This window comes from Diabrotica virgifera, chromosome 4 (genome assembly GCF_917563875.1).
Source record: "Diabrotica virgifera virgifera chromosome 4, PGI_DIABVI_V3a".
NCBI classification, from domain to species: domain Eukaryota; kingdom Metazoa; phylum Arthropoda; class Insecta; order Coleoptera; family Chrysomelidae; genus Diabrotica; species Diabrotica virgifera.
Genome location: NC_065446.1, coordinates 96,440,313 through 96,468,200, shown reverse-complemented (window position 1 = coordinate 96,468,200; position 27,888 = coordinate 96,440,313). Strand labels below are relative to the sequence as shown.

At 33.3% G+C, this 27,888-nt stretch overlaps 1 protein-coding gene across 2 annotated transcripts; it reads left to right on the top strand.

Moving 5' to 3' along the window:
- Positions 1-450: 450 nt before the first annotated feature.
- Positions 451-27,549, top strand: LOC114332261 (pleckstrin homology domain-containing family A member 3-like). Of its 2 annotated transcripts, XM_028282024.2 has the most exons (6): positions 748-956; positions 1,012-1,128; positions 8,628-8,777; positions 14,447-14,571; positions 17,747-17,908; positions 21,323-27,549. In XM_028282024.2, exons 1-6 carry the CDS (start codon positions 917-919, stop codon positions 21,329-21,331), a joined length of 603 nt encoding a protein of 200 aa, XP_028137825.1. In that variant the 5' UTR covers positions 748-916; the 3' UTR covers positions 21,332-27,549. The 2 variants fall into 2 exon arrangements, with proteins under 2 accessions (XP_050505496.1, XP_028137825.1); XM_050649539.1 differs by lacking the exons at positions 17,747-17,908; positions 21,323-27,549 and adding an exon at positions 16,226-16,374 and having other exon boundaries at positions 451-956.
- Positions 27,550-27,888: the final 339 nt, after the last annotated feature.

The following is a 27,888-nucleotide window of genomic DNA, read 5'->3' as shown; positions in this document are numbered from 1 at the left end:
TGGTCTTGTTATTGTATTATGCATCTTCCTTTTCACTTCCATTTGTATGTATTTATGTCCTAGTATGGGTTTATTTAAGGTATAAAATATTCGTGTCGATTTGTTTCCTTCGTTTGCAATTTCAGCGTCTATTTTCCCGTCGTGAGTTATTATACTCCCTACCTAGGTATTCATAGGTTGATACTTTTTTTAATGTTATCTGATTGCACTTTATTTCTCTGTTGTTTTAGGCCTTCCTTGTTATTTATTATCATTGTTTTGGTTATCTCTTAAGCTTTCGTTTCATTTTTCTGTACGCCTTACACCTTATTACTATTAATCCATATCATGTATTCCTTTTTTTGTTCTTCAGTTTTACTACATCCTTCCTCTTCCTGGCTCTTGGCATTTGAACACTTCAAAAAAAATTATAGACATCAATTTCAAGCCTATTCTTTAATTAATGTATGGTATTATATTATATCTCTGTTATTTGTAGTCTAAAAACAATCATACAAACAAATATTTGCATATTATACATATTATAATAATTACATACAATTGAACACATCTAAGATGAACGGAATTATCAATCAGTAGCCTCCGTCCTCCATAAATACTGAAATGACTGAAAATATTATTTTTTAGTCTACTGTCCTTGAGTGACTTACTGAAATTTGAATTGCCCGCCAAAAGTGACATTTCTGTCAGCCAAAATTTGGCAACACTGTATTCCATCAGAGCGAGTTTAGCCGCAGCTCATTTTGAAAGCAGAGTGTGTGTATTGAACGAACATAGAACACTAATGGAACAAACTTGTTATTGTCACGTCACTGTCACTTTAATGTCAGCCTAACATTTTTTGAATAAAATAAAAAGAAATATAGTTGTACACGTATAGTTGACGATGTTATAAAAGTGCACAAAATTAATTCACATGGAAGGTATTTTGTGGAAATGGACCAATTATTGGAACGGTAAATTAATTTCATAACATAAAGTAACAATAATTTACATTACTCCAATTTGTAGGCTGGCAAACCAGATGGTTTGTACTAGAAAACGGTGTTTTATCATATTGCAAGTCCCAGGATGAAGTAAAGCAAGGGTTTAAAGGATCGGTTAAAGTTCAAGCTTGTGAAATAAACGGTAGGTTCTAATTTAGATGGCATATTCATACTGTATGTGCACATTTTTTTAATCAACTAAGAACTTACATCATTAAGTGTAATTCATTATAATTACTAAATTTCCTGGTATATTAGTTCCCAAATCTTATCTAGTTATTTAGTAGGTTTTGTAGATACTCTAGTATTGAATGTTGGGGTATGTTGTTGTGCTTTATTAATTAGAATGGTTTGTAATTGTATTTTAGAGGCTAGCATTATCTATTTTATTGGTTTATTGACCATATAACAAAAAGTGTTATTGCTATATGACACTAATCATTTGATTTGGCATAAAACGGATCAAGATTTGGATGTAATGGGTGCGTTGGGACGACCATAGTGGCTGGCTGTCAGCAGAAATCGGCTGAGTGGTTGTATCCAGCCGTGATAGGGAAAGCTTAGTAAATCTCTCAGCGGCTGACTTCCAGCAGTGACGTCTGACAGCTATTGCTGGCTCAGCTGTCCAGCCGCTGTGGTCGTCCGAACGCACCCAATGTTGGGAAAAAGTGGTCCATTCCTCAATGAGAGCCATTTGAAGCTCTTCACATTTTGTTGGAGTAGGTATACAACATCTTACACAGCTTTCGAGAAGGGTTCATATAATATGCTCAATAAGATCTGGCCTTTTATATGCCTCGTCCATTTTTGGAATATCAACATAAGATTCTGTGTTTACAATCCTTGCATTATGTGGTCTCACATTATCGAGTATTAGCAGAAATCTGTTGCCAATAAACCCAGTATATGGCATCACATGATGTTATGGGATCTCTATTATGTATCTGTGTGCTGTTAATGCACCCCTCTCAATCAAGACGAGATCCTTCTATACCTCGAAAGAAATCCCTGCCCAAAACATTACTAAGCCACCACCAAAAGCAACTTGGTGTCACCAAGTGCAGAAAGCAAATGTTCTCCAGCCCTTATGTAGACCTTATTTCAACCATCTTTATAATAAATTGATACTCATCCATGTCACTCATCCATAAAAACAATACTTTTTTTCCAATTGCCTATGGTCTGATTGACGTGTTCACAGGCAAATGTAAGTTTGTGTCTTTTGTGAGCAGCAGTATGTAATGGTCCTGTTGCTGGATTGCAAGCTGTCAAAACCTGTTCTGTTAACCTTCTTCAAACAGTAGTAATGCTGATTACTAGTCCTTGGACTTGCTGAATATGCCTTTGAAGCATTCTAGCAGTTTGTGTCTGGTCTTGCAGTGTGGCAATAGTGAGAAAATGATCTTCGCTGATTATTGTCTTTCTTTTGGCACCCATATCAGGTTGCTGTTGATGAGAACCAGTCTCAAGAAATCGTTGGTAAGTTCTCTGCACACTTAAACTATGAACATTCAATTGTCTTGGCCATCCCTTTGGATTGCACCATTTTCCAATCACCCAATAGCAAACCTTTTTCTATTGGGTGATTTTAATCTTCCATCTGCAGTTTGGGATGTCAATGATTATTGTTCCATTGCTTCTTCTCAGCCTACAACTACACAATCCGAAGCTGATTCTATTGAAATTATATCCAATATCTGTGCTTTTTTCAATCTCTTCCAGACCAACGAAATAACCAACAATAGAGGAGTTACGCTTGATCTCATTTTATCTCCATTGGGTATTGATGTATTGAAGGCTATTGACACTTTAATTCCAGTGGACACACATCATCTTCTGCTTGAATGCAGTTTACCAATCAAAATCACAAATGATCATTCATCTGGTGAAGAGTATTATTATGACTTTATTCATGCTGACTATGCAGCAATTAGTTCTTCCCTCGAAGCAATTAATTGGGATGGTGCACTTCAAAGAAAAGAGCTCTCTGACATGGTTTCTGTATTTTACGACATTTTTTATTACAGCATTGATCGTTTTGTTCTGCTAAAAAAAATCTGTGATAAGAAATATCCATGCTGGCACTCCTCTGAGCTGAAGAAGTTGCTTCACGAGAAGAAATCAGCACACAAGATATACAAGAGCACAAGATGTCCAGAAAGTTATGCAGCATTGAGTAACTTAAGAACTAGATGTAAATTTTTATCAAGAGAGTGTTATGCTGATTACATTCAACGCACCGAACATTCTATTATTAATAACGTTAAATCCTTTTGGAAATTTGTAAGTAGTAAAAGGGAAAATGACGCTATACCTAATACAATGACTCTTGGAGATCGTACTGCCTTCAATGGAACTGGTATTGCTAATCTTTTTGCTAACCAATTCTCTTCCGTATGTACAAACCAATCTTTACATCCTCATGTAACCCAGATTTCACCTTTGGTTAATGTGTCTAATTAAGTAATTATCACCTTGAAATTTCAAAAATCTATGAAAAACTGTTTGAATTTAATACCAACAAAGGTCCTGGTCCTGATGGAATTCCCCCTACTTTCCTTAAAACATTCAGCTTCATTCTATCGTGCCAACTTTTTTATATACTTAATAAGTCTCTATTAACAGGGGAATTTCCAGACTACTGGAAAAACTTTTATGTCATTCCAATATAAGTATAAATCAGGTCGAAAATCGTATATAGGTAACTATCATCCTATTTCTATTCTTGGTGCTATTCCTAAAGTTTTTGAGAGCATTGTTTCTGATTATTTAAGTTATGACTGCTCGCCAATTATAGGGGCCCAACAATTTGGATTTACATCCAAAAAATCAGCAGAATTAGGTCTCATAACATATGTTGATTTTTTGACAGATGGTCTTGAGAGGGGTTTACAAGTAGACTCTGTGTACACTGACTTTTCCAAAGCTTTTGACAAAGTTAATCATGAGCTCTTGATTCATAAACTTTATTTATACGGAGTTGATGGCCTTATATTGAAGTGGCTCAAGGGCTATCTTACGCAAAGATCGCAAATTGTCAGGGTTAATCATTACTATTCTCATACCAACTCTAGAACGAACAGGCGGCCAAACTATCTAACGATCTCCTGGCCAATACACAACTGCAAACATGAACGCCCAACCAAGAAATGGTTCTTATGAGAACCAAGCGACTAGAACTCTGGGACCCATTGTCCGGATTTGTCAGATAAATATTGAAGGCATTAGTCAATCCAAAAGTGAAATGCTGTCAAACATACTACTTTCTAATGACATCGACCTGGTAGTCATACAGGAAACCCATGCTGCGAACGAACAACAACTCGCAAGTAGAGGCAAAATTCCAGGCTATGATCTTCTGGGAGCAACCTATCACCATGCTTATGGTACCGCCAACTACGTAAAAAACTCCGTAGAAAACGCTCACCTCATATCTTCCACCATGCAAGATAATATACATTTGACTGTTACCAAAATAGGTGAAATGGAAGTGACAAGTGTTTATAAACCCCCAAGTATTACATGGCCAAGCCACGTCATAGACATAAGGCCCCATCCCGCCATCTATTTAGGTGATTTTAACAGCCATCATCAAGAATGGAAATACAGAAATAACGATGAAAACGGAGAGACACTGCTAGACTGGGCAGAGAGTAACCACCTGCATCACGTCTTCGATGCCAAAGACCGGGGCACTTTTAAATCGGCGGCATGGAAACAAGAGTACAATCCAGATTTATGTTTTGTGAGCAAAAACCAGAAAAGCTACCCCTTACCAACCAAGAGAAGAGTACTTCATGACTTCCCGCATAGCCAGCACAGGCCGATCATTATTGAGATTGGTATCCAAATCCCACTAGTCACAACCATTCCACGACCACGCTGGAACTTTAACAAAGGTAACTGGCCCGCCTTTACCAACGAACTCGATAAAATCCTACGATGGATTCCACCAACATACAAAAATTATGAAAGGTTTAGAGGGGCAATAATTGCTACAGCAAAGAAACACATTCCCAGGGGCCATCGTAAGCAATACATGCCAGGATGGAGTGAGAAAAGCCAAAATGTCTACGAAGAATATCTTGATTAGGTGAAAGTGACATTGCGGACGAACTTCTCCTGAGCCTTGATGTAGCAAGAAGGAAGAAATGGACAAATGAAGTCGAATTGTTAGATTTCAAAAAGTCTAGCCGTAAAGCGTGGTCGCTCCTAAGAAAACTGGGAAGTGACAAACTGGCAACACGACAAATCCACGACTTCAACCCTAATAAAATTGCATCACATATAGTTGCCACCTCCAGAGGAGCATGTGATAAAAAGTTTACCACTACTATAAAAAGGGAGCTTAAACACCTAAAAGCTGCCTGTCCATCAGATACAGAGTACTCCGCACCGTTCACTCCAGAAGAAGTCTCAAACGCCATCAAAGACATTAAACCTAACAAAGCTCCTGGTACAGATGGTATACCTCCCGAATTCCTGATCCATTGTGGGAAATTTGCAAAAACCTGGTTGTCTAAATTCTATACAGATATACTCAAAACAGGTAACCTACCAAACATCTTTAAACAAACAAAAATCGTAGCCATTCTAAAACCTGGAAAATCAACAGACAACCCAGCGAGTTACCGCCCCATCGCTTTACTCAGTTCAGCTTACAAGCTCCTCGAAAGACTGGTCCTGAACAGAATCGGCCCAAAACTACTTCAAAAAATACCAATTGAACAAGCAGGATTCAGGCCTCAACGAAGCACCACTGACCAAGTGCTCTCTATAACTACCTACATAGAGGCAGGTTACCAAAGAAAACTGAAGACGTCTGTGGCATTCATCGATTTATCGGCTGCATATGACACGGTTTGGAAAGATTGCCTCATCTATAAGCTCCTGAAAATAATCCCCTGCAAAGCAACCGCCCGACTCATAAATACTATGCTGAGCAGTAGAAACAGCAAGTACACTTCGGTGTTCAGCCCTTGGACTCGTATACTCCGCAGCTGAATACTGCTCCCCTGTTTGGCTGAACAGCGTTCACACAAAAATTATAGATACTCAGCTCAATGTCGCCATGCGTCTCATATCTGGAACGATCAAGTCTACACCTGTGGAGTGGCTTCCACTACTGAGCCACATACCTCCACCTAACCTTCGTCGTCAGCATGCTCTGCTTAGAGAATTCCAAAAGCTGCTTAACAACCCGCAGTTACCTATACACACATATGTCGCCGACGCTAACTCACATCAATTGCGCTCCAGAAAACCTCCGACTAGAGATGCAATAAACTTGAGTTCCAACAATTTCCAAATGAACTCCCAGTGGAAGAACATGCAGAGCGACAGACCGAACCTAATAATGAGAAACACACCATGCATCACAGAAACTCCACCAGGTTTTGACCTCCCCCGAAAATCATGGTCAACTCTTAACAGGATAAGAACGGGTCATGGAGTCTGCGCAGATTCCCTTTATAAATGGAAAATGAGAACCTCTGCTGAGTGCGACTGCGGCGCCGAGAAACAGACCATCCAGCATATGATTGCCGAATGCCCTCGGAGGAAGTATGATGGAGATCCTCTGGACTTCGCCTCTGCAACACCAGCGTCGATTGAATATATTAATACATTAGATGTTAGACTATAACATATGTGTGATAATGTTGTGTATCAAATTGCCATACGCTAAATAAAATAAATAAATAAATCTCTGTTACCTCAGGTGTACCACAAGGATCACACTTGGGACCTCTGTTGTTTAATATATTTATCAATGATCTAATACCCTGTTTCCAAGTAAGTAAGTGAAACTTTGTTATTCGCTGATGATTTAAAATGTTTTAAAATAATCACATGAGGCTGATTCACTTAGGGCCGGTACTTTATGTCTCCGTTAACAGCCGGTTAGTTAACCGGGGTTTAATCGGGACAGAAATATATGCATAACATAGACATAAACGCAATTATACTTATTATTATATTCATAAATAATTATAATGATAATTATAATTGCTTTTATTACAACGCAAGAGGCTCTATGAGGTACTTTTCTGTCCCGATTAAACCCCGGTTAGCTAACCGAGGTTTAACCGGGACATAAAGTACCGGCCCTTAGTCTACAAGGTGATATTGATCGCCTATCTAACTGGTGTATGCAAAATGGTACGTGTTTGAATGCATCCAAATTCCATATTCTTCGTTTTCATCGAACTCATCATCCAATCATCTTCGAATATAGTAATCTGACATTACATTCTGCTTCTGAAACTAAGGAATTAGGTGTGATCCCCGACTCCGCCCTTAGCTATAAATCACACATTTCCAATACAATACAGAAGTCTATGAAGATGCTTGGCTTTATAAAGAGAACCACCAGAGACTTTACTAACATTTCAGCTATTAAATCCCTTTATTTCTCCCTGGTTAAATCTCATTTTGATTACTGTTCCACAATTTGGTCCCCCTATTACTTTACTCATAAACTGAAACTTGAGGCTGTCCAACACAATTTTCGGAGATATACTGCCACTAGGATGCATGTATACTACGACTATTCTGCATTAGAGTCATACTGAACTTACCTCCCTCTTGAGGTACGCAGAAAACAAAGAGAGTTAATAATTTTATTTAAAATTATCAACGGGCTGTGTAACTGCCCCGAGCTTCTCTACAAAATATCTCTATTTGTCCCCAGTCGTTCGACTAGGCAGGTGGAAACCTTTTTTGTTTATTTTCATAGATTCAATTATTCTTACAACACATTTATTCCTAGAACTCTTTGATTAGCTAACTCATTAAATAACCTCTAAATTTTTAATATATCAGTTTCCCCCTTTAAAAATCATACTTCTTCCCTAACTTTTTAACTTTTTAATACCTTCGGCCAGAGCTTTTGTATTGTGATTAGTGTTACATGACCTGTATGTATTAGATAACTAAAAACCGTTATACCTTGGAACATTTCTGAATTGATTTATGTGTTCTCTTTTGTTTGTAATTGTACTGACCTATATGTTATCTTATTCTTTCTTGTAACTGCACTACTCATAGAATTATTTTTTCTCAAACCACTTTGTTTTGTTATATTAAATAAATAAATAAATAAATTTTCCAGCAATGTTACAATCTGAACAGACTTTCGATACTTTTCCACTGTTATTAAGGTTGTTAAGAAATGCAATAAACAAGAGATCTCAGAAACTCTCTTAGAACACTACAATAGTTCACTCAGTTCTCAAAGCCATGAATTCCTTAAGGCTTCGTTAATTTGTAAACAATGAGTTCTGAGAAGTTTATGGTTTAATAGGTTTTGCTAATTTCTTTATTCTCGTTGAAGCGGTAGTCTAGCTTCTCAGTACACCACATAATTCATTTAATTTAATATAAAACAAATTAAACAGATGAGAAATATATAAAAATATATAAAATTTTCCAAGTTTTGTGGGTGGTCCGTTTTCTCTGGCGTGCAGTGTATTCCATTTTCCCTTTAAGGACCTTTGCTCTTTTTTCTTAGTTCTTGTAAATATCCATATCCAAGAGCCGTATGAACATGCAGAATACACTGAATGATATATTGTAGTTCCCACTAAATATATAAGACAGCTCTAAAACTAGAAAGTTGAAACAGAATAATGTTTTTTGTAGTTTGTTTCCTTGATAATACTAGAATGGATCTAGTGATTCCAGGAGAACAGCACCTTTACCTCAGAGCCGCCACATCTCAAGAAAGACAAAAATGGTTGGTAGCATTAGGAACTGCCAAGGCCGGTATAAATAGGAATGAAAAAAGTATTGGTAAGTTACAATAGGTTGAAGATTAGTGTATGATTAGTAGTTACCAATAAGTTTTAAGCTACTAAAGGTAATTTAAGGGTTAACTGTTTAGATAAGGGAGCGCTCAAGTATTACGTAACGCAATTTTTGACGATTTTTGACCCCCCCCCTCTCCCCTATGTAACGCACCCTAAAGGGGCGTTCAAGTATTACGTAGGGGTGTAGCTATGGATCGCCTCCACGTGGTGCACCCTGGGTAACGCCAAATGATCCATCACTCCCAATCCTAAGGTGTAACACCAACGTGCCGACGGGATGCATGGTACAGGGAGTAAAGTGTATCTGAAGCTATGCCCTAGAGAGATGGCGAACTCTAGGGGAATATAGCCTTGGTGCGGTAAGGTCGCACTGCCGCACTTGACATTTATTTTGACCCTACTCGTGGGAACAATCGTGGAACCAAAGAGAAACATTAAACAAGCGGAGAGGGACTCAGAAATGGGCGACCTCTCCGAAGAAACAAGAATGGAAACTGCGGGAGCAGCAGACCATAAGGGAGCTGTGAAAACAGCAGACCATGCCGAGGAGGGAGATATGGAAGGTGACTAGCTAGAGACAAGCCTCGGGACAAAAAAGCTATCTGGTGCTCAAAAACGAAGGCTTAAGAAAGCCGAAAAAATAGCTGCTGGGACGTTAGTGAAAGAAAACCCACATAAGACCAAAGGCCAAAAGGGGAAAAGTGGCCATACCACGGGAGTGAAGAGGACCCGCTCTGACGGCTCGACCCCAATAAAAATCCCCGAGGCCGAAAGACGTAAAGGGAATTACGAAACAAGTAGCTAACAACGCGACCAGGAGCGGTAATACGCAGACTGGCACAGTTGCTAGCGCTGAAGAGGCAAGGGGCGATAAAACGCAGACTGGCACTTACGGCGAAGTGACAGACAAACTGAGGATGGCGGTGGTAGACAGACGCCATCCTGAGGTAAAACTGAACCAGGAACAAGCAGACCTGGTTCGAACAAAATTGGAAGAGGCAGTGGATAAGGCATGCGCAAAAAGAGCTGAAGAACTGTTCAAAATTAACAGGAATCAGCTCAAAACCACTACAGGTTTCCTAACTGGACACGTTCCAGTAAAAGGACACCTACACACGATAGGACTATATAACGGAGATCTCGGTTGCAGACTATGCAATAGAGAGACCGAGACAGTCAGACATTTATTGTGCGATTGCGAGGCTCTGGACCGCAAGAGACAAGAAATATATGGAGACGGCAGACCAAGTCTGACAGACAGTATATGGCACTAACCCAATGGATCTTTACAGGCTAGTGAAGGGCACTACTATATTGGAGTGGATGTCATAAGAACAAATGGAAGAAAGTACAATAAGCTGAAAAGCTGCTGTGAGATCGGGGTGCATGCCCCCTCCCCTCCCCCCACCTGCGTTACGTAATACTTGAACAGCCCCAAAGGGGAAGCTCAATAATTAGTACAGAACAATGTGCAGGTATTCCTATTAACTAGCAAATAGTCCATTAGCTCCCAGGAACTATTTATTAAAATAGGAAATGGTTGAATAATCGAACAAGTATATGAAATTTATGGAAATAAAAGGCCGATATAGAGCACTGCAGTGGCGGCTTAAAGTGTACCACTTTAAGAAGGTAGTGCCAGAATTCAGGCAGTCACCAAAATTTTTAGTGACGGATTCACCATATTGTCAAAAAAGGTATAAAACAAAAATTAAAAAAAAATAGGCGCAGATACTTTTACTTTATGTAGATATCTACTACTACATCAGAATTTATTAAAACAGTTCCGTAAATTAATTAACAATAAAAAACTCAACTTACCACCAGTATTTACTGCTGATAGTACTTGAAGTTTGTTATTACGATTTAGTCTCTATTTACAAAATTATAAAAATAATACTATTTCATTATTTACACACACGCACAAAGTTGTGTAATATCACTTTTAAAGTTTACAATATACAGGGTGTCCCGAAAAGATTGGTCATAAATTATACCACAGATTCTGGGGTCAAAAATAGGTTGAGTGAACCTCACTTACCTATATACAATAGTGCACACAAAAAAAGTTACAGCCCTTTGAAGTTACAAAATAAAAATCAATTTTTTTTCATATATCGAAAACTCTTACAGATTTTTCATTGAAAATGGATATGTGGCATTCTTATGGCAGCAGCATCTTAAATAAAAATTAAAGTTAAATTTGTGTGCCCCATAAAAATTTTATGGGGGTTTTGTTCCTTTAAACCCCCCCAAACTTTTGTGTACGTTCCAATTTAATTATTAGTGTGGCACCATTAGGTAAACATACTGTTTTTAAAACATTTTTGCCTCTTAGAACTTTTTCGATAAGCCAGTGTTTATCGAGATATTTTGAATATTTATCGAATCCACCACATATTTGTATATGGTTAAGTACGATTATAGAGACCTGTTAATAATCTGAAAATGTATTTATAATTTACATTTTTAGGTATATTTTGAAAAAGAAGCCACATCTCGATAAAATGGGACTTATCAAAAAGAGACTAAGAGGCAAAAAGTTTTAAAAACACTGTGTTTAACTGATTGTACCACAATAATAGTTTAATTGGAACGTACACAAACATTTGGGGGTGTTTAAAGGAACAAAACTCCCATAAAATGTTTATGTAAAATATTAAAAAAGAAGCCGCATCTCGATAAAGACTCGCTTATCGAAAAAATACTAAGAGGAAAAAAAGTTTTAAAAACGTTGTGTTTAACTAATGGTACCACAATAATGAATTAATTGGAACGTACACAAAAGTTTGGGGGGCTTTAAGGGATCAAAACCCCCATAAAATTTTTATGGGGTGGACAAATCTCACTATAATTTTGTTTTAAGATGATCCTGCCATAAGAATGACACATGTCCATTTTCAATAAAAAATCTTTAATAGTTTTCAATATATTGAAAAAAATCGATTTTCATTTTGTAACTTCAAAGGGCTGTAACTTTTTTTATGAGCACATTTGTACTAAGGTAACTTAGGTTCAATCGAATTATTTTTGACTCCAGAATGTGTGGTATAATTTATGACCAATCTTTTCGGGACACCCTGTATTATGAAGTCCATCCGTCTTTTTTTTGGTTGCAAAGTTTTCAATGACTTTATTATTAAAATTATCAATGCCATTTACAAAATTCTTTTCTGCAGATAGCATACCTAAAGTACTAAGTCGTTCTTCTTTCATTGTATTTCTAAGGAATGTTTTAATTCGTTTTAACATCGAAAAACAGCGTTCTGCTTCAGATGTTGATATAGAAATGGTAACTAAAATACTAAAAAGTTTAATAATTTCTTCATATGTGCATGTTAGACCTTCCTCATTTAATAAAACTGATAGCGGAGTAGCCACAGATGTAGTACTTAATTCGTCTCGCTAATACAGTACCTACTGATAATTCAGTTTTAAATCGAGTTTGTTTCAAAATTAAAATTGTCTGCATGGAACAGGCATTAAAACGTTTTCAAGATAAAAATTATGTTTCTGCATAGTTAACAAGGTAGTGCAATGCTGCCATGGCTCTATGGCACTACCTCACGGGCCGCCACTGGAGCACTGAGTTTAATAAATCTTGCCCAAGTATACTTTTGCTCCTAGAGCATCATCAGGGGAGTTTTGTCAAATCAGGAAGGTATCCTAGAATGTCGTTAACATTTGTTTCTTTTAAGTAAAATTATGGTGGAAAGTAACACATAACATAACACACACTGGACAATGGAAAAACAGAATAAAATTAAATTAAATGCCGGTACTAAGTCAGGTTCATATCCAAGATGGAGAATCATTGTAACATAACATCATAACATATAACACACACTGGACAAACCGATTAAAATTAATGGAGGTACAATGATTGTTCCTCCGATATGAACCTGACTTAGTATCAGCATTTAATTTAATTTTAATCTGTTTGTCCATTGTCCAGTGTGTGTTATATGTTATGTGTTTACTTTCACCATCTTTTACTTAACGACGTTCTACACCTTCGGCAAAGAATTAAGGATTTGCATGAAATTTTAGTATGTTATAGCATTGGTTATAGTTTACTTCAAAAAACTAAGACTTGATTTTTTAAAAATTGTTTTACCGTGCAGTTTAATTACTATTAACCTTTAACTACCCGCGCATCAAGTTATAACATAACTACACGCGTGGCGTACTTTGTACGCCACAAGAAAATACACTTAAAAACAGCGGATTTGTTTAATTTTTTTTGAAAAAATACACTTAGTTGTTTGTTATAAACCTTATTCGGCATCAGTGAATACTTGGAGACCCTTTTCAGTAAGCCAATTGGGATTTATAACTGGAATCATGGAATAACTGGATTACATGATAAATAAAATTACTAATAAAAAATTTTTTTAAATGTGATTTTTTACAGGAGAAAAAGTATTGTTTACAAAGAAAAATATATTTTTTGCCATAATGACTAAAAAACAATTAAAATATGTACTTATATTACGACTTATAGTAATATAATCCTGGGGTATATTGTCCACCACCGGAAACAACAAATAATAAAATGTAAATTACGATCTTTCCAGAACGCCGATTATAACGAAACTAAAACCAAATTGTAAAGCACATGCCAGTGATAGGTTAGAAAAATAAGCAAGATCAAAAATTAAATTTTTAAATATATTTCCAGTAGAATTCTTATATCTGGCGTACAAAGTACGCCAGCGCGTGTAGTTAAAGGTTAAGGGTCAAAGTTAAGTTTTAACATGGGCTCTTATGGGAATTCTTAAAAAGTTAATAACTTTTGACCCAAATTTACGATTTTTAATTATTTGTGCTTAAATTAAAGGTTTTTTTTTTGTAAGGAATAACATATTAAAAAATGAGGATTGTTTACCGTACCATTATTAAATAAAAGTGAAAATACTGTTTCGAAATTTAACAAAGTTGGTAGTGAGATCAGCTGCACTCGTGGTCGTCAATGCGCAGGCGCACTAAATACGCGTCAGCAATTTAAACTGTGTATAATTCAAATATGATGTGATGAATCATAAATAAACTGAAATAATTATTTTAAATATTAATTAAAGCTAATTGGAAGTCAAAAAATATGTAGATTATTAGAATAAAACGGTTATGAAAGTTATTTAAATAAAAAAATATATACTCATTAATATTTTTATTAAATTTATTATAATTTATTTTCATAAAGTATTCAATACTGAAACATAACACCGAACAAAGCTGATTTTTTCCTTTTCCATTTTTTTAGTTTATGCATGCACGTTTCTATCTCTATACTGCCTACGCCGGCGAGCGGGCGAGCAGGCATGATTTGAGTATTCTACTATAAATGCATTGTTACCAACTTTCGCTTGCATATAAATTCCCCCCCCCCCTTCCTCTGAGAGGCATAACCCGCAACGAAGGTGTAGAACGTCGTTAAATGAAACAAATGTTACGACATTCTAGGGCTAGGGTATTTTCCTGATTTGACAATACGCCCCTGCTGATGCTCTAGGAGTGAAAGTATCCTTGGGCAAGATTTAATAAACTAAAAGCCATTTATGTTCTTAAAAAACTATTTATTAATTTATTTTGTTGTATTTATTTATTATAAATTAATCTCTTGTCATATTTAAGTATTCTGTGGTATTCTAGACGAACCCAATCCAGATGCCCTGAAATCGAAAAAGTCTGAATTAAGGTTATATTGTGATTTACTGATGCAACAAGTTCATGTCATTAAATCAGCAGCACTACATGATAATGGGCCTGAAATAGAAGTAAGTAGAATTTTTGCGTCTTAAACAGGAATAATTACTTTTTGTGACTAGTTTGCGCTGTCAGATTTCGTTTATGAGAGTGAGCCACACTCTTCAATTACTCTGGGCTAATTAGCAAAATTCATGGAAAAGTTATTTACCAACAATTTTATTGCTGGAATCGAATTATAAGATCCTCTATATTAATAATATAGGTATGCGAAGTCCGCAGATAGTGTGCTACTTTTTTATAAACAAAATGGCGCCGACAAATCGTATTTTTTTCAATTATTGCTCTATAACTCCGAAGATTTTAACTTTACAACAAAAACACCCAAATAAAAATTCACCGCAATTAAATTTTGCGTAGAGATCTGTTTTTCACGATTTGCTCGGACGAAAATTTACCTCGGAAAATGCGGGTTTTCCTAACAAAAACTCTAATTTTCAAATAAAGGTTTAGGTAAGTAATTATTAATCAATAATTAAATAACTTAGTGAAATCAAAGCTTTCTTGGTATAGATTGTAATTCCAGAAGCCGGTGAAAATGAAACGAATATTTTAGCAACAATTCAATTGTTAATTAACAATTTACGATCGCAATAATAACCAAAATAATAATGATACATTGATCAAACTTATAAAGATTATAAAGATGAGATGCTTATTTAATATTTTATCGACAAAATATAAATTTTTCTTTTTTTGCATAATCTTTAAATTTTGAAAAAAAAAATAGTATAATACGCTGGTCTAAAATAATTAGTAAAGTACAAAGAAAGGTTATTTACCAGCAATTTTATCGCTGAAATCGAAATAAGATCCTATATATTATTAATATAGGTATGCAAAGTCCGCAGATAGTGTGCTACTTTTTTTATAAACAAAATGGCGCCGACAAATCGTATTTTTTTCAATTATTGCTCTATAACTCCGAAGATTTTAGCTCTACACCAAAAACGCTCAAATAAAAATTCACCCCAATTTAATTCTACATAGAGGCAAGTTTTTCCCGATTTTCTCCGACGAAAATTTTTCTCGGAAAATGTGGGTTTTCCCAACAAAATCTCGAATTTTCAAATAAATTTTTTGGGCCAGTAATTATTTATCAATAATTATATAGCTTGGTGAAATAAAAGCTTTCTTGGTATAGATTATAAATTCAGAAGCCGGTGAAAATGAAACGAATATTTTAGCAACAATTCAATTGTTAATTAACAATTTACAGTCGCAATAACAGTCAAAATAATCATGAGACATTGATCAAACTTAGAAAGATTATAAAGGTGTGATGCCTATTTAATATTTTGTCGACAAAATATAAATTTTTTCATTTTTTGCATAATCTTTAAATGTTTAAAAAAAATTGTTATAAACAAATTAACATTTCTCAGAAATTGTTTATTATATTCTAATTTTAAAAAATACTTAAAATGCGTATTTCATAGGTCTTGAAAATGAATGCTTTAAAAAATTTTCAACCATTTGCAAAAAAGTTATGAAACAGCAAAGTAAATATACGAATTCTCCGTTGTTTATAATTTGTTTTAATTGTTTCAAAGCTTAAATGTGAGTCTATGGTACAAACTAATTACTCACAAAGAATGTCAAAAATTAGTGCAATGGTTATATTTTAATCAAAGATTAAAAATACTTTTTTTTTGTAATTTTTAGCGCAAAAGTAGGCCTGATACAGAGTCGGAGCTAAAATATTCACTCGAAGCGACTGACACGCAGCATACATTATTTATTGACACAGACCGAACCTAATAATGAGAAACACACCATGCATCACAGAAACTCCACCAGGTTTTGACCTCCCCCGAAAATCATGGTCAACTCTTAACAGGATAAGAACGGGTCATGGAGTCTGCGCAGATTCCCTTTATAAATGGAAAATGAGAACCTCTGCTGAGTGCGACTGCGGCGCCGAGAAACAGACCATCCAGCATATGATTGCCGAATGCCCTCGGAGGAAGTATGATGGAGATCCTCTGGACTTCACCTCTGCAACACCAGCGTCGATTGAATATATTAATACATTAGATGTTAGACTATAACATATGTGTGATAATGTTGTGTATCAAATTGCCATACGCTAAATAAAATAAATACATTATTTATTAAAAGTGTACGTTGCGCGGCCGGTCGTCGCTCCGAGTGAAAATTTTAGCTACAGTACTGTATTAGTCTACTTTCACGCGTGTAAATTACAAAAATATATATTTATAATCTTTAATTAAAATATAACCATTAAACTGATAATCGATATTTTTTGTAAATAATTAGCTTGTACTTTAAACTCACTTCTACGCTTTGAAAGAATTAAAAAAATTATAAACACCGTTGTAATCGTATGTTTACTTTGCTGTTTCATAACTTTTTTGCATATGGTTGCAAAAAAGTTTTAAAGCATTCATTTTCAAGATATTTGAAATGCGCATTTTCGCTATTTTTTAAAATTATAATATAATAAAAACTTTTTGAGAAACGTTAATTTGTTTATAACTATTTTTTTAAACATTTAAAGATTTTGCAAAAAAATAAAAAAATTATATTTTGTCGACAAAATGTTAAATAGGCATCTCATCTTTATAAGATTTCAAAGTTTGATCAGTGTATCATAATTATTTTGGTTATTATTGCGACCGTAAATTATTAATTAACAATTGAATTGTTGCTAAAACATTAGTTTAATTTTCACCAGCTTCTGGAACTATAATCTAAACCAAGAAGGCTTTTAAGTCACCAAATTATTTAGTTATTGGTAGATAATTACTTATCTAAAACTTTCTTTGAAAATTAAAGATTTTGTTGGGAAAACCCGCATTTTCCGAGGAAAATTTTCGTCGGAGCAGATCGGGAAAAACACGTCTCTATGCAGAATTTAATCACGGTGAATTTTTATTTGGGTGTTTTTGCTGTAAAGTTAAAATATTCTGAGTTATAGAGCAATAATTGAAAAAAACACGATTTTCGGGCGCCATTTTGTTTATAACAAAAGTATCACACTATCTGAGGACTTTGCATACCTATATTATTAATAATATAGGATCTTATAATTCGATTCCAGCAATAAAATTGCTGGTAAATAACTTTTCCCAAAAATGGCCTATTCTCCGATAATCAGCCCAGACTAAATATATAGTTGGACTTATAGTGCTTTATGGCACTAACTATAATATTTATTTATAGAAAATGGATGAAGCCACTAGATTTTTAGGAGCCACTTGTAACACATTTATTAAAACGCTTGAAGAATGTATGACTCTGTCCAATGTTGATGTGAAAAACCCCGTGACACCCATTAATGATGTACCGTTTCCGTTGACAAATTCTATTCCCTCCAGTCGAAAGGTAAGCTTAATGTTATTTTCACATTTTTAATTAAGACTGTATACTTTTCCTAATCTAGGAAGATAATATAACAAAATATGTGTGATTCTCACAAGGAGCATTATTTTGCAAAGTATTAATAATATAAAATGTACAGTTGTTCCAACGGATGTTTGCACATGCATGACATGATTCACGAATTACTTTTTATATCAGGTCTCTTTTTACTTACAGAAACTAGTATCGCAAAATTAAGCCGCTTGTCCATAGACCCCCACAATAAGTTAAACAAAGATAAGCGATACAGCATGTCTTTGATACATTATTTACTAAGAATTTTGATGTTTATCACTTTCAGTGACATTGGCGCATTTGTTTTGTTTAAAAATAGTTTTTCATATTATTTAAACTTTTAATATTTGTTTGTACATTTCATTTTAATTTTTATTTTCAAGCATAATTGTTAGAACGACTAACTGTTCCTCTCTTATTTGATTACTTCTGGTAATTATTTATTTTTAAGCTAATGAGACAAGTAATATTTTTTAACCTACAAATTGTCATTATACTACATGAGTCTGGCTATAGTTGTATCGAACGGAAACTTATTTGTTTATTTTCGAGTCATTATACTACATGAGTCTGGCTATAGTTTTGCCGAATGGAAACTTATTTGTTTATTTTCGAGATTACTGTTAACTTTGTAGCGTTTTTATTTTTCTGAGTGTAGGTTCCAATACAGTTCCCATCTCTCCATGGCTTTTACTCAATTGCCTGTAGATTTTAGAAACTTAATATCGCCGTTGACGTCTCTGCAAAATATGTGTGCTATCGAACCATGTTTTCTCACGCAAAATGTGGGAATTTAATAGCTTTTGGGTAAAGCAGTCGTTCTTAATCCTCTCATAATTCATTTAAGAATTAGGGCTGCTTAGTGGTTACGAGCATAGCGAAGTGTTAACAAATCTCTTTCTGAATATTTCTCACTTTCCCATGATTTTTGATTGGTTAGCATACCCACTCCACCAACTAATATCAAAAATTTGTTGAAATAACAAAAGAAAAGCGTTATTTTTAACATTTTATTGTATGACTTTAACATAATCTAACGACTCAGACGCAAAATAAAAAACGAGTAGTTAGTCTTACAATGTAATCAGAACAAAGAAAACGTTTACTACAAAAAAATTCACAAACATTCCAAAACTAACATACCAAAATACAAAATAATTGAATTAGTCTTAAAAACACATATTGCACTGAATTTTTTTCTCACTTTGATTTTTGCAAAAAAAATTATTGAACAACTCTCACTTCAACGCTCAATATCAAACTGATAAAACACTTCAGAAAATGCAATAGCTAGTATTTTAATCCTTAAAAGACTATGGTTGCCATATGGCAACCATTGTAAGCAGTGATCTAAATAATTTTTTCAGTAGGTTTCTCTATTAAAAAGCAGATGACGCATGCTGTTCTGAATAGTAAAATAAGTATATTTTAAGGTAGTACTGAAAGTTTAGTCTCAAGTTAGTGTTTGTTTGATTAACATCGCTGTGTATATATCCGATTTTTGTTGGTGCAAGAAAATGGACATCAGATTTGTGTAAGTAACTTTTTAATACCTAATTTAAATTATTTTTTGTTTAGTATACGATTTTATTTATAAGATTAGACTAGATTTTAAAAATGTTGCATTAGTTTGTCTTTTTCTTTTAGTGTGTAATTATTTTAGTGAAATATAATATATAAACGTGAAATAAAATGTGTATTTTAAAACTGTTGGATAAACAGTACCTACAATCAGAAAAACTTACCTTTAAAAAGGTACTCGATTATGAAATAACAAAAATATCAAAAAACACGACTGAATATCAGCTTTTTATGGTGACACAAACACATCACATAACCGACCATATAAAATAAGTGATGAACGACAACGAACGAACGAACACGAACACAGATTACAGATTCACAGATAGCGCAGGATTTGTCAAAAGTCATGTTCCACCAATCACAAGACCGACATCAGCGCCTCTGACTAAATGGAAGGAAAATAAATACGATTACATGTTTTTTATTAGAGTGAGCGGGGCATGAAAAATACTATATCGATGCTAAATGACTTACCCCATACATAAGAAACTGTGTTACTGTACACTGTGTTACTCACTGTATTTTGATAATTTATTCACTAGTTTGTCTTTACTAAAATTTTTAAAAGATGAAGGCTACGACGGAACTGCAACGATAAGGGAAAATCGTACCTATCCCAAAAAACTGCCATCGGAAAAATAAAACCCAGATGAAAAAAGTGAATCGAGGTGAACATGACTCTGCTCATGATAAAGAAAATGGAATAATTGTTGTTCATTGGGCTGACAATAATGTAGTCACAGTTGCATCAGCAAGTCACGGAATTTTGCCGCTACAGAAAGTAAAAAGGTTTTCGCAAAAAGAAAAGAAAAATATTTTAGTTCCTAGACCATATGTTTTCGGTAAATACAATTTTGCAATGGGAGGGACAGATCTCATGGACGAAAATATAGCCAGGTATAGAATAAGTATAAGGGGTAAAAAATGGTGGTGGTGCATTTTTTCTTGGCTTATTGATGTATCGATACAAAATGCGTAGATTATTTACAAGAAGTCTGGCCACAACTGTACACAGCTACAATTTAGACGTGATATTGTAAAAGTAGCTTCTGCTAAGTTTCGAGATCCACCAAAAACTTTAGGTCGACCATCGTTAAGCTTATCATCCAGCACTAATAGTAGAGTTAGTGATGATATTAGGTATGATAATCTTAGCCATTTTCTGGTATCTACTCCGGAAAATAAGAAAAAGAAATGTGCAAATAAAACGTGCAAGTCTATAATGAGAACGATGTGCTCTAAATGTAACGTTGGCTTATGCCTAGCGTGCAATGTGCAATTTCACACTAAATAATTTATAGTTTTTTATTGTTATTCATAGTTTTTATTGTTATTCATAGTTGTAGTAATTTTTTATGTTTATTATAATATAGGCAGTAGGAAGGACTACGGTTGCCATATTATGGCAATCTTCTTTTTTTATAAAAAATACTTAAATTGTTTAATTTTTTTATTATAATTTTAATATTTGTTCAAAATAAAACATAAATCACGAACCATTTTTCAGTTTTTTAATAAAAACAAAAGTCCGTCCTTGAATGGTTAAAGATAGTCACTCGCACATATTTAAATAGATAGTGTGGTCTGTACGAAAGAATATTGATAAAACTTATTAAAACTTTAAAATGCGGCACGGAGTACCGGAGTGTGGCCACCAGTACCGCCAGTGTGGAGGGTTTTTTGATTTAACTTATTTGCAAATCAATCATTACGTTTTTGCAAAGATCCGTTGGAACAACAGTATGTTAGTAACTTTATTAACAAAACTTTTGTTTTTAGAAAAGTTGAATGAGACCACAAATCAAAGATTTGTTTGTTGCAGCGGTATTACGTCGTTATTTATTTAAAGTAGATGATATTTATATTTAATACAAGTATTTCCTATTAGTTGTGATCGGAAAATAACAAGTATTAAATAGTTAAAGACAAATTTTATGTACGTATTAGAAAGTGATTGAATTTTTGTATGTTATTTCTTTAGATTATTATTAGCCTGTCCGTTCAGGATATTTTAACATTGAAGAGGATTTTGTTTTGTAAAATGAATTGCCTATAGATTAGTCTTGTTTTAAGTAATGTCTGTTAATCAACAGCCATTTTCTCGTGGCATTTTGAGAACCAAGGTCGATTTCCTTGAAAATTTGGATTTAGGTAGTAATTATAACCTTTGGGGGTGAAAACAACCCCCTGGAGCTGAAAACAACCCCCTGGGGTGAAAACAACCCCATATAGAGGATGAATATTTTTTAATCAAAATAACTATGGAAATCGATAGAGTGACCAAGTCTGAGTAAATTTTGTTCTATAAATTTTTTTTGCAAAATTGACACTTTCCTAGTTATTTGCGATTGAAACTATGCATTTTTCATTGAAAAAACTCTCGTTTTATAACCATTTTTCATGAATAACTTAAAAAAAATTAAATTTTATAGAAAAAATCATTAAAACCAAAATTGAAGCTAATAAAAAAACAAAGAGATTCGCGTCTGAAAGACCTATGTAAACCCAATAACGACTGAGTGATTGCTCTTTAAAAGATGGTTATTTTCTAAGAACATCGAAATGGAAAACCTTTAATCTCAAATAACTCGAATCTGGTGCAATTGTTTGGGAAAACTTAAAAGACATCTTTCAAAGCTCATTAAAAAATCTTTCAGATAATTTCTGACAAAAATTTTTTACGTAATAACTGACTGACTTATGACGAAAATAAAGTCGCTCTCTGCTTGATATATAATTGATACGATCCATGTGATTCGACCGGTTTGGAATGCTTAGTTTAGAAAAAATAGTTGATTAAATCGAAAATGACATTTTTAAAACAAAAAAATGCATTTTTCTTAAATAAATCCAAAAGTATTCATAATATGAAAAAAGTGTTTCAAATATTAGTTGTGGAGTTTCTTTTACTGAAAAATTTTGATTATATTTTGTTTTTGTATCATGAATACTTTTAGGTATATTTAATAAAAATGCACTGTTTTTTTTTTAATTATAATAATGTCATTTTCGATTTAATCAACTATTTTTTCTAAAATAAGCATTCCAAACCGGTTGAATCACATGGATCGTATACCTAAATAAAGTTAATTTCAAGCGGGAAGCTATTCATTTCTATTAGGATTGTAACGACGAGGGTTTAATTATTACATTTCAAAAAGAAAAAACCAGAGAGCCATTTTATTTTCGTCATAAGTCAGTCAGTTCTTATACAAAAAACTTTTATCAGAGCTTATTTGAAAGATTTTTTAATGAGCTTTAAAAGATGTCTTAAGTTTTCCCAAAAAATTGCACTACATTCTCCATTTCGAAGTTCTTCGAAAATACCCATCCTTTAAAGAGCAGTAACTCAGTCGTTATTGGGTATGTCTTTCCGAGGCTAATCTCTTTGTTTTTTTATTAGTAACAATTTTGTTATTAATAATTATTTCTATAAAATTAATTTTTTTAAGTTATTCATGAAAAACGGTTATAAAACGTTAGTTCTTTCAATGAAAAATGCATAGTTTCAATCGCAAATAACATGGAAATGTCAATTTTGCAAAAAAATTATAGAACAAAATTTACTCAGAATTGGTCACTATATCGATTTTCATAGTTATTTTGATTAAAAAAATTTTCATCCCCTAGATGGGGTTGTTTTCACCCACAGGGCAAAAGCGCAGGTCGGCATAGGATAGATTTTATAGGAGAGTGTCAACAGAGCTTAAAAAGAAATTTTTGATGAAAATTGGTGTTGATTCTCAAAATTCCACGGTTTTACAGTTTTTTTACCGCTGATGAGTGGTTTAATTACTGCAGCTGCAGGTGAGAATTTAGGACATCTCCTCAGGTCGTTCAACTATGATTTCTGGCGTCTTCCTACTGATATTTTTCTTCGTACTTTACGATATACCATTTAATATCATTCGAAATAATTCATATCTTTCACATCTCAACACATGACTTATAGTCCAGGGCGCATCTGTTATGAGATGGACGTTGAGAGGTGACTCAAATTTTTTTGCAGAAATTGCTTGAAAATAACTCAAATAATAATATTTGAGTTATCCTCTCACTCAAAATGGTCCGGAACATTGTTTAAATAATCAAAATGTCAAAATATGAAGGAAAAATTCGATTTTTTTATTGGTTTTTTGATTATAACCTTAAAACTATTAATTTGTGAGAAAAGTTGTACTAACATAAAAGTTGCGTAATTAAATTTCCTACAATACACAATTGGTTAAAAATTTAAAAAATAGTCACCCTTGATGCAAATTAGCAATAATAGTTTTCAACCATTTATGCTACACTTAGGGCCTTCATATTTTACCCAGAAAAACTTTATGATATAGTAAAATAACGTTGTAAATTTCGTTAAGATCGGTTTAATAGATTTTGCAAAATAAATTTTGCAACCCAGCTTTCGCAAAAAAAATTAATTTTTTTAAAATGTTGCAGGACTGAAAATAAAGTAGATAGCAAGTTGACTTTTTTGCTTATAGAAGTGTACTGTACCTTTTTTGTGCAATTTGCAAAATTAAAATCGATTAATTACCACGGCGTCAGGAAATGTTTTAAATAAACATTAATTTTTGGTGCTACGCGCAGGACAGCGGTGTTCGATTCACACAAGTTGATTTCCACCAAAATGTCTTCCAGTATTTATCTAATATATTATTTTCTTACTCTATATTTTGTTGTATTTTAATATTTTAATTCCACAAAAATCAAAATAATTTTATTATTGTTTGTGAAATATTGTTTAAACAATTGCATATGTTTAAAAATAATAAACTTTTATTCTCTAAGTTAAAATATATGAACAAAGAAAGTTTTTGCTAAAAAAGTGTTATTTCAAAGGATAGAGTATGTGTTTTTATTTTGCAATAAACAAATTTATTTATTTATATCGAAATGTAATATAAATTAAAATGTATCAATCATTATCAAAGGTCATTGGAATGCCCAATCAGAGCAAACTATCCGCTGTCCTGCGCGTAGCACCAATAATTAATGTTTATTTAAAAAAAATTCCTGACGCCGTGGTAGTTAATCGATTTTAGTTTTGCAAATTGCAAATGAAAGGTACAGTAGACTTCTATAAGCCAAAAAATTTCAACTTTATCTGCTTTATTTTCAGTCCTGTAACATTTTGAAAAATGAATTTTTTTTGCGAAAGCTGGATTGCAAAATTTATTTTGCAAAATCTATTGAACCGATCTTAATTAAATTTACAGTATTGTTTTCCTGTATCATAAAGTTTTTCTGGGTGAAATATGAAGGTCCTAAGTGTAGCATAAATGGTTGAAAAAAGTAAAATGCGAATACTTGTTTTTCTACAGTTTTTTCGCAATAATTGATATTTTGCAACAAGGGCGACTAATATTTAAATTTTTAACCAATTCTATATTGCAGGGAATTTAATTACGCAACTTTTATGTTAGTGCAACTTTTCTCGAAAATGAATACTTTTAAATTTATAATCAAAAAACGAAGAAAAGAATCGAATTTTTCCTTCATTTTTTGACATTTTGATTATTTAAACAATGTTCCGGTCCTTTTTGAGAGGGAGGATAACTCAAATATTATTTTTTGAGTTATTTTCAAGCAATTTCTGCAAAAAAATTTGAGTCACCTCTCAACGTCCAAATGTACTAATATTTTTACAGATGCGCCCTGGTCTATTAAGTATCCTGGTCTATTAACCACCGTTACTTATAAAAATCTAGTTGACATTTTGAAATAAATAAAGTTATACATTGCACAAAAATTATTTTGTTACACAAAAACCGAAATGATTTTATGGTGACATTTATTTTAACGAAACAATGTCCTCATTATGAGCAAAAGTACTTAAATAGTACGAATCATTCTTGAATGATATACAGAGAGGTTCAAAATTATGGAATAAATTCATTTTTTCGAGAATAGACCACTTTGGAGAAAAATCCTGAAACAAGCCGATTTTTATTTTTTAAATATGATTTTGTGGCATATATCATACTGGTGACGTCATCCATCTGGGCGTGATGACGTTATCGATGATTTTTTTAAATGAGAATAGGGGTCGTGTGATAGCTCATTTCAAAGATTATTCAATTCTCTATTCGGTAGTATAAACATTAACATAATTATCTATACAGGGTGTCCAAAAAATATTTTTATATTAAAATAATTGACACGAAAAAAAATAATGTATTTAATTTATTTAATTCAAAATACATTTTATTATTGTCAGAAGACATAAAAAATTAACATTACTTTTCGCTTAACCCTTAATATCCTAAATTTCAATTTCTTTGAAAAATTTTATTTTTTTTTTATTTCGACGTATACGGGAGTAGGTTTTAAAAGAAAATACCTACACTTTTTTTCTTAATTATTTTTGGATTTTCTAGAAAATTGCAGTGACATATATATGTAACGCTAGGAAGATATAAGGAGCAAAAATATTTAAATTATTCCCTGTTATAAATATAAAAATATCAAACAAATACAAAACAAGATAATTGAAAAATATAATCAAATTATTGTAGATGAAAATCTATGTTGCACTTGATGCAGCCCTCAAGTGCACAGCGTCTCCTTTTTTATCAGGAATATAGGTCAGAAGATGGTCAATCTTATCATGTCTCATATCTCTGACTACTTTGGACGAACATGGCCTGTCTGCACCTTTTGGTTCGGTATCATATTTCGTAATATACAATGTTACTAGATACCATCGAAATTCTAGTTGTGGGATACACATAGGTACGGATCCTCATCACCTGACTCCTCGTACGCAAATTAAATTCTGGGGGTTCAGTATATAATATAGCATGAAGTCTAAAGTTTCCGCGGCATTAATCATCTCCAGCGCTGCTTGAAGAGAAAACCCTTTTCTGGAACAAAAATACATTACAATTCTAAAAGTTCCGATTTTTGCTCCCATATGTTCCTAGCGTTACATATACGTAACACCAAAAATAAAAGGCATAATTTACAAAACCATGATAAAATTTCGAAAAATCTATATTATCAATAAGAAAAGCCATTAATTTAGGCTCAATTATTGAAAACACTTTAAACAAATTATAATAACAAAAGAATAGTAAAAATATACATACCTACTCAAACTCGAGATCCATTTTTACCATAAATAATAAACACCGTCACATCAAACACTCAACTAAATAAACATGTTAGATCAAATACTTAAACCAAACGCTAAAAACTAGTAAACAAGTGTCCATCGAAAGTCTTGCATCGTCATCTAGTTAAAATTAGAATCACTTCCCGAATTTCAGGCTTAAGATTTTGGGTGTCAGCTTGAACATTGAGTTTAAGCGAAAAGCAACGTTTATTCGAAAAATAAATATTTTTTTTTGTTCTCGGACATTAGTAAAATGTATTTTGGACACCCTAATATAAATAATTAGGTTAATGTTTATATTATAAAATAGAGAATTAAATAACCTTTCAAATGAGCTAGCACACGCCCCTATTGTCATTTAAAAAAATCACAATTTAAAAATAAAAATCGACCTGTCTCGGGATTTTTCGTCAAAGTGGCCTATTCTCGAATAAACGAATTTGTTCCATAATTTTGAACCTCCGTATATAAGTAAATATAATTTATTTATGCATTATTCTTATAAGTATTTATTGTACTTTAGCTATACTACTACTACTACAAAAGTTGTTTTAGAGTATAGTACAACTCAAAAATGATTGTCTGAACTAGTGTCACCTCAAACTTAGTGTATCTATATTATAGAACCGGCATGGTCGTATACATGTTAGAACTAAAAAAAATATGTATTTATGTATATACAACAAAATGATTTTGTCAAAATGTGAATCTTTCAGACTATTATTTTACAAAATGTAGGCAGGGGCACATGTATTTTGCCTACAGCAGGTTTTCTACTTGAATTTAGTTAACGCAACAGTTTTAGTTAAGCAATCTAGATTTGCTTGCTCTTGAAAAGGAATGTAAACACATTTGAAAGCTCGAGCATTAAAAAATAGCCTTCTAACAGCTCTTTTTATTGACTGTAACCCATCCAAACTTAATAAATAATCAATCAATGGCCGATTTGTCTTCCAATAAAACATCAACCCAAAAAGACATAAAAAAGATAATCCCAAACTACATAAAAGACATAAATAATAATTTATATGCATTAAGTTCCCTTAATTTTTCTAACCAGTGGGTTTATTCTGTTGAATTTCTGTCTATGGTTTAAAGCTTGTCGCTCATTTATGCGCTGCGAAGCGAAGCACGGAGCGGCAAAGTTTTGAAATGCGCGCTAATAGATGCACGGTTTTTCGCTTACTTACGGGGAGGTACAGCACACGTTGTTCGGTTTGGAATC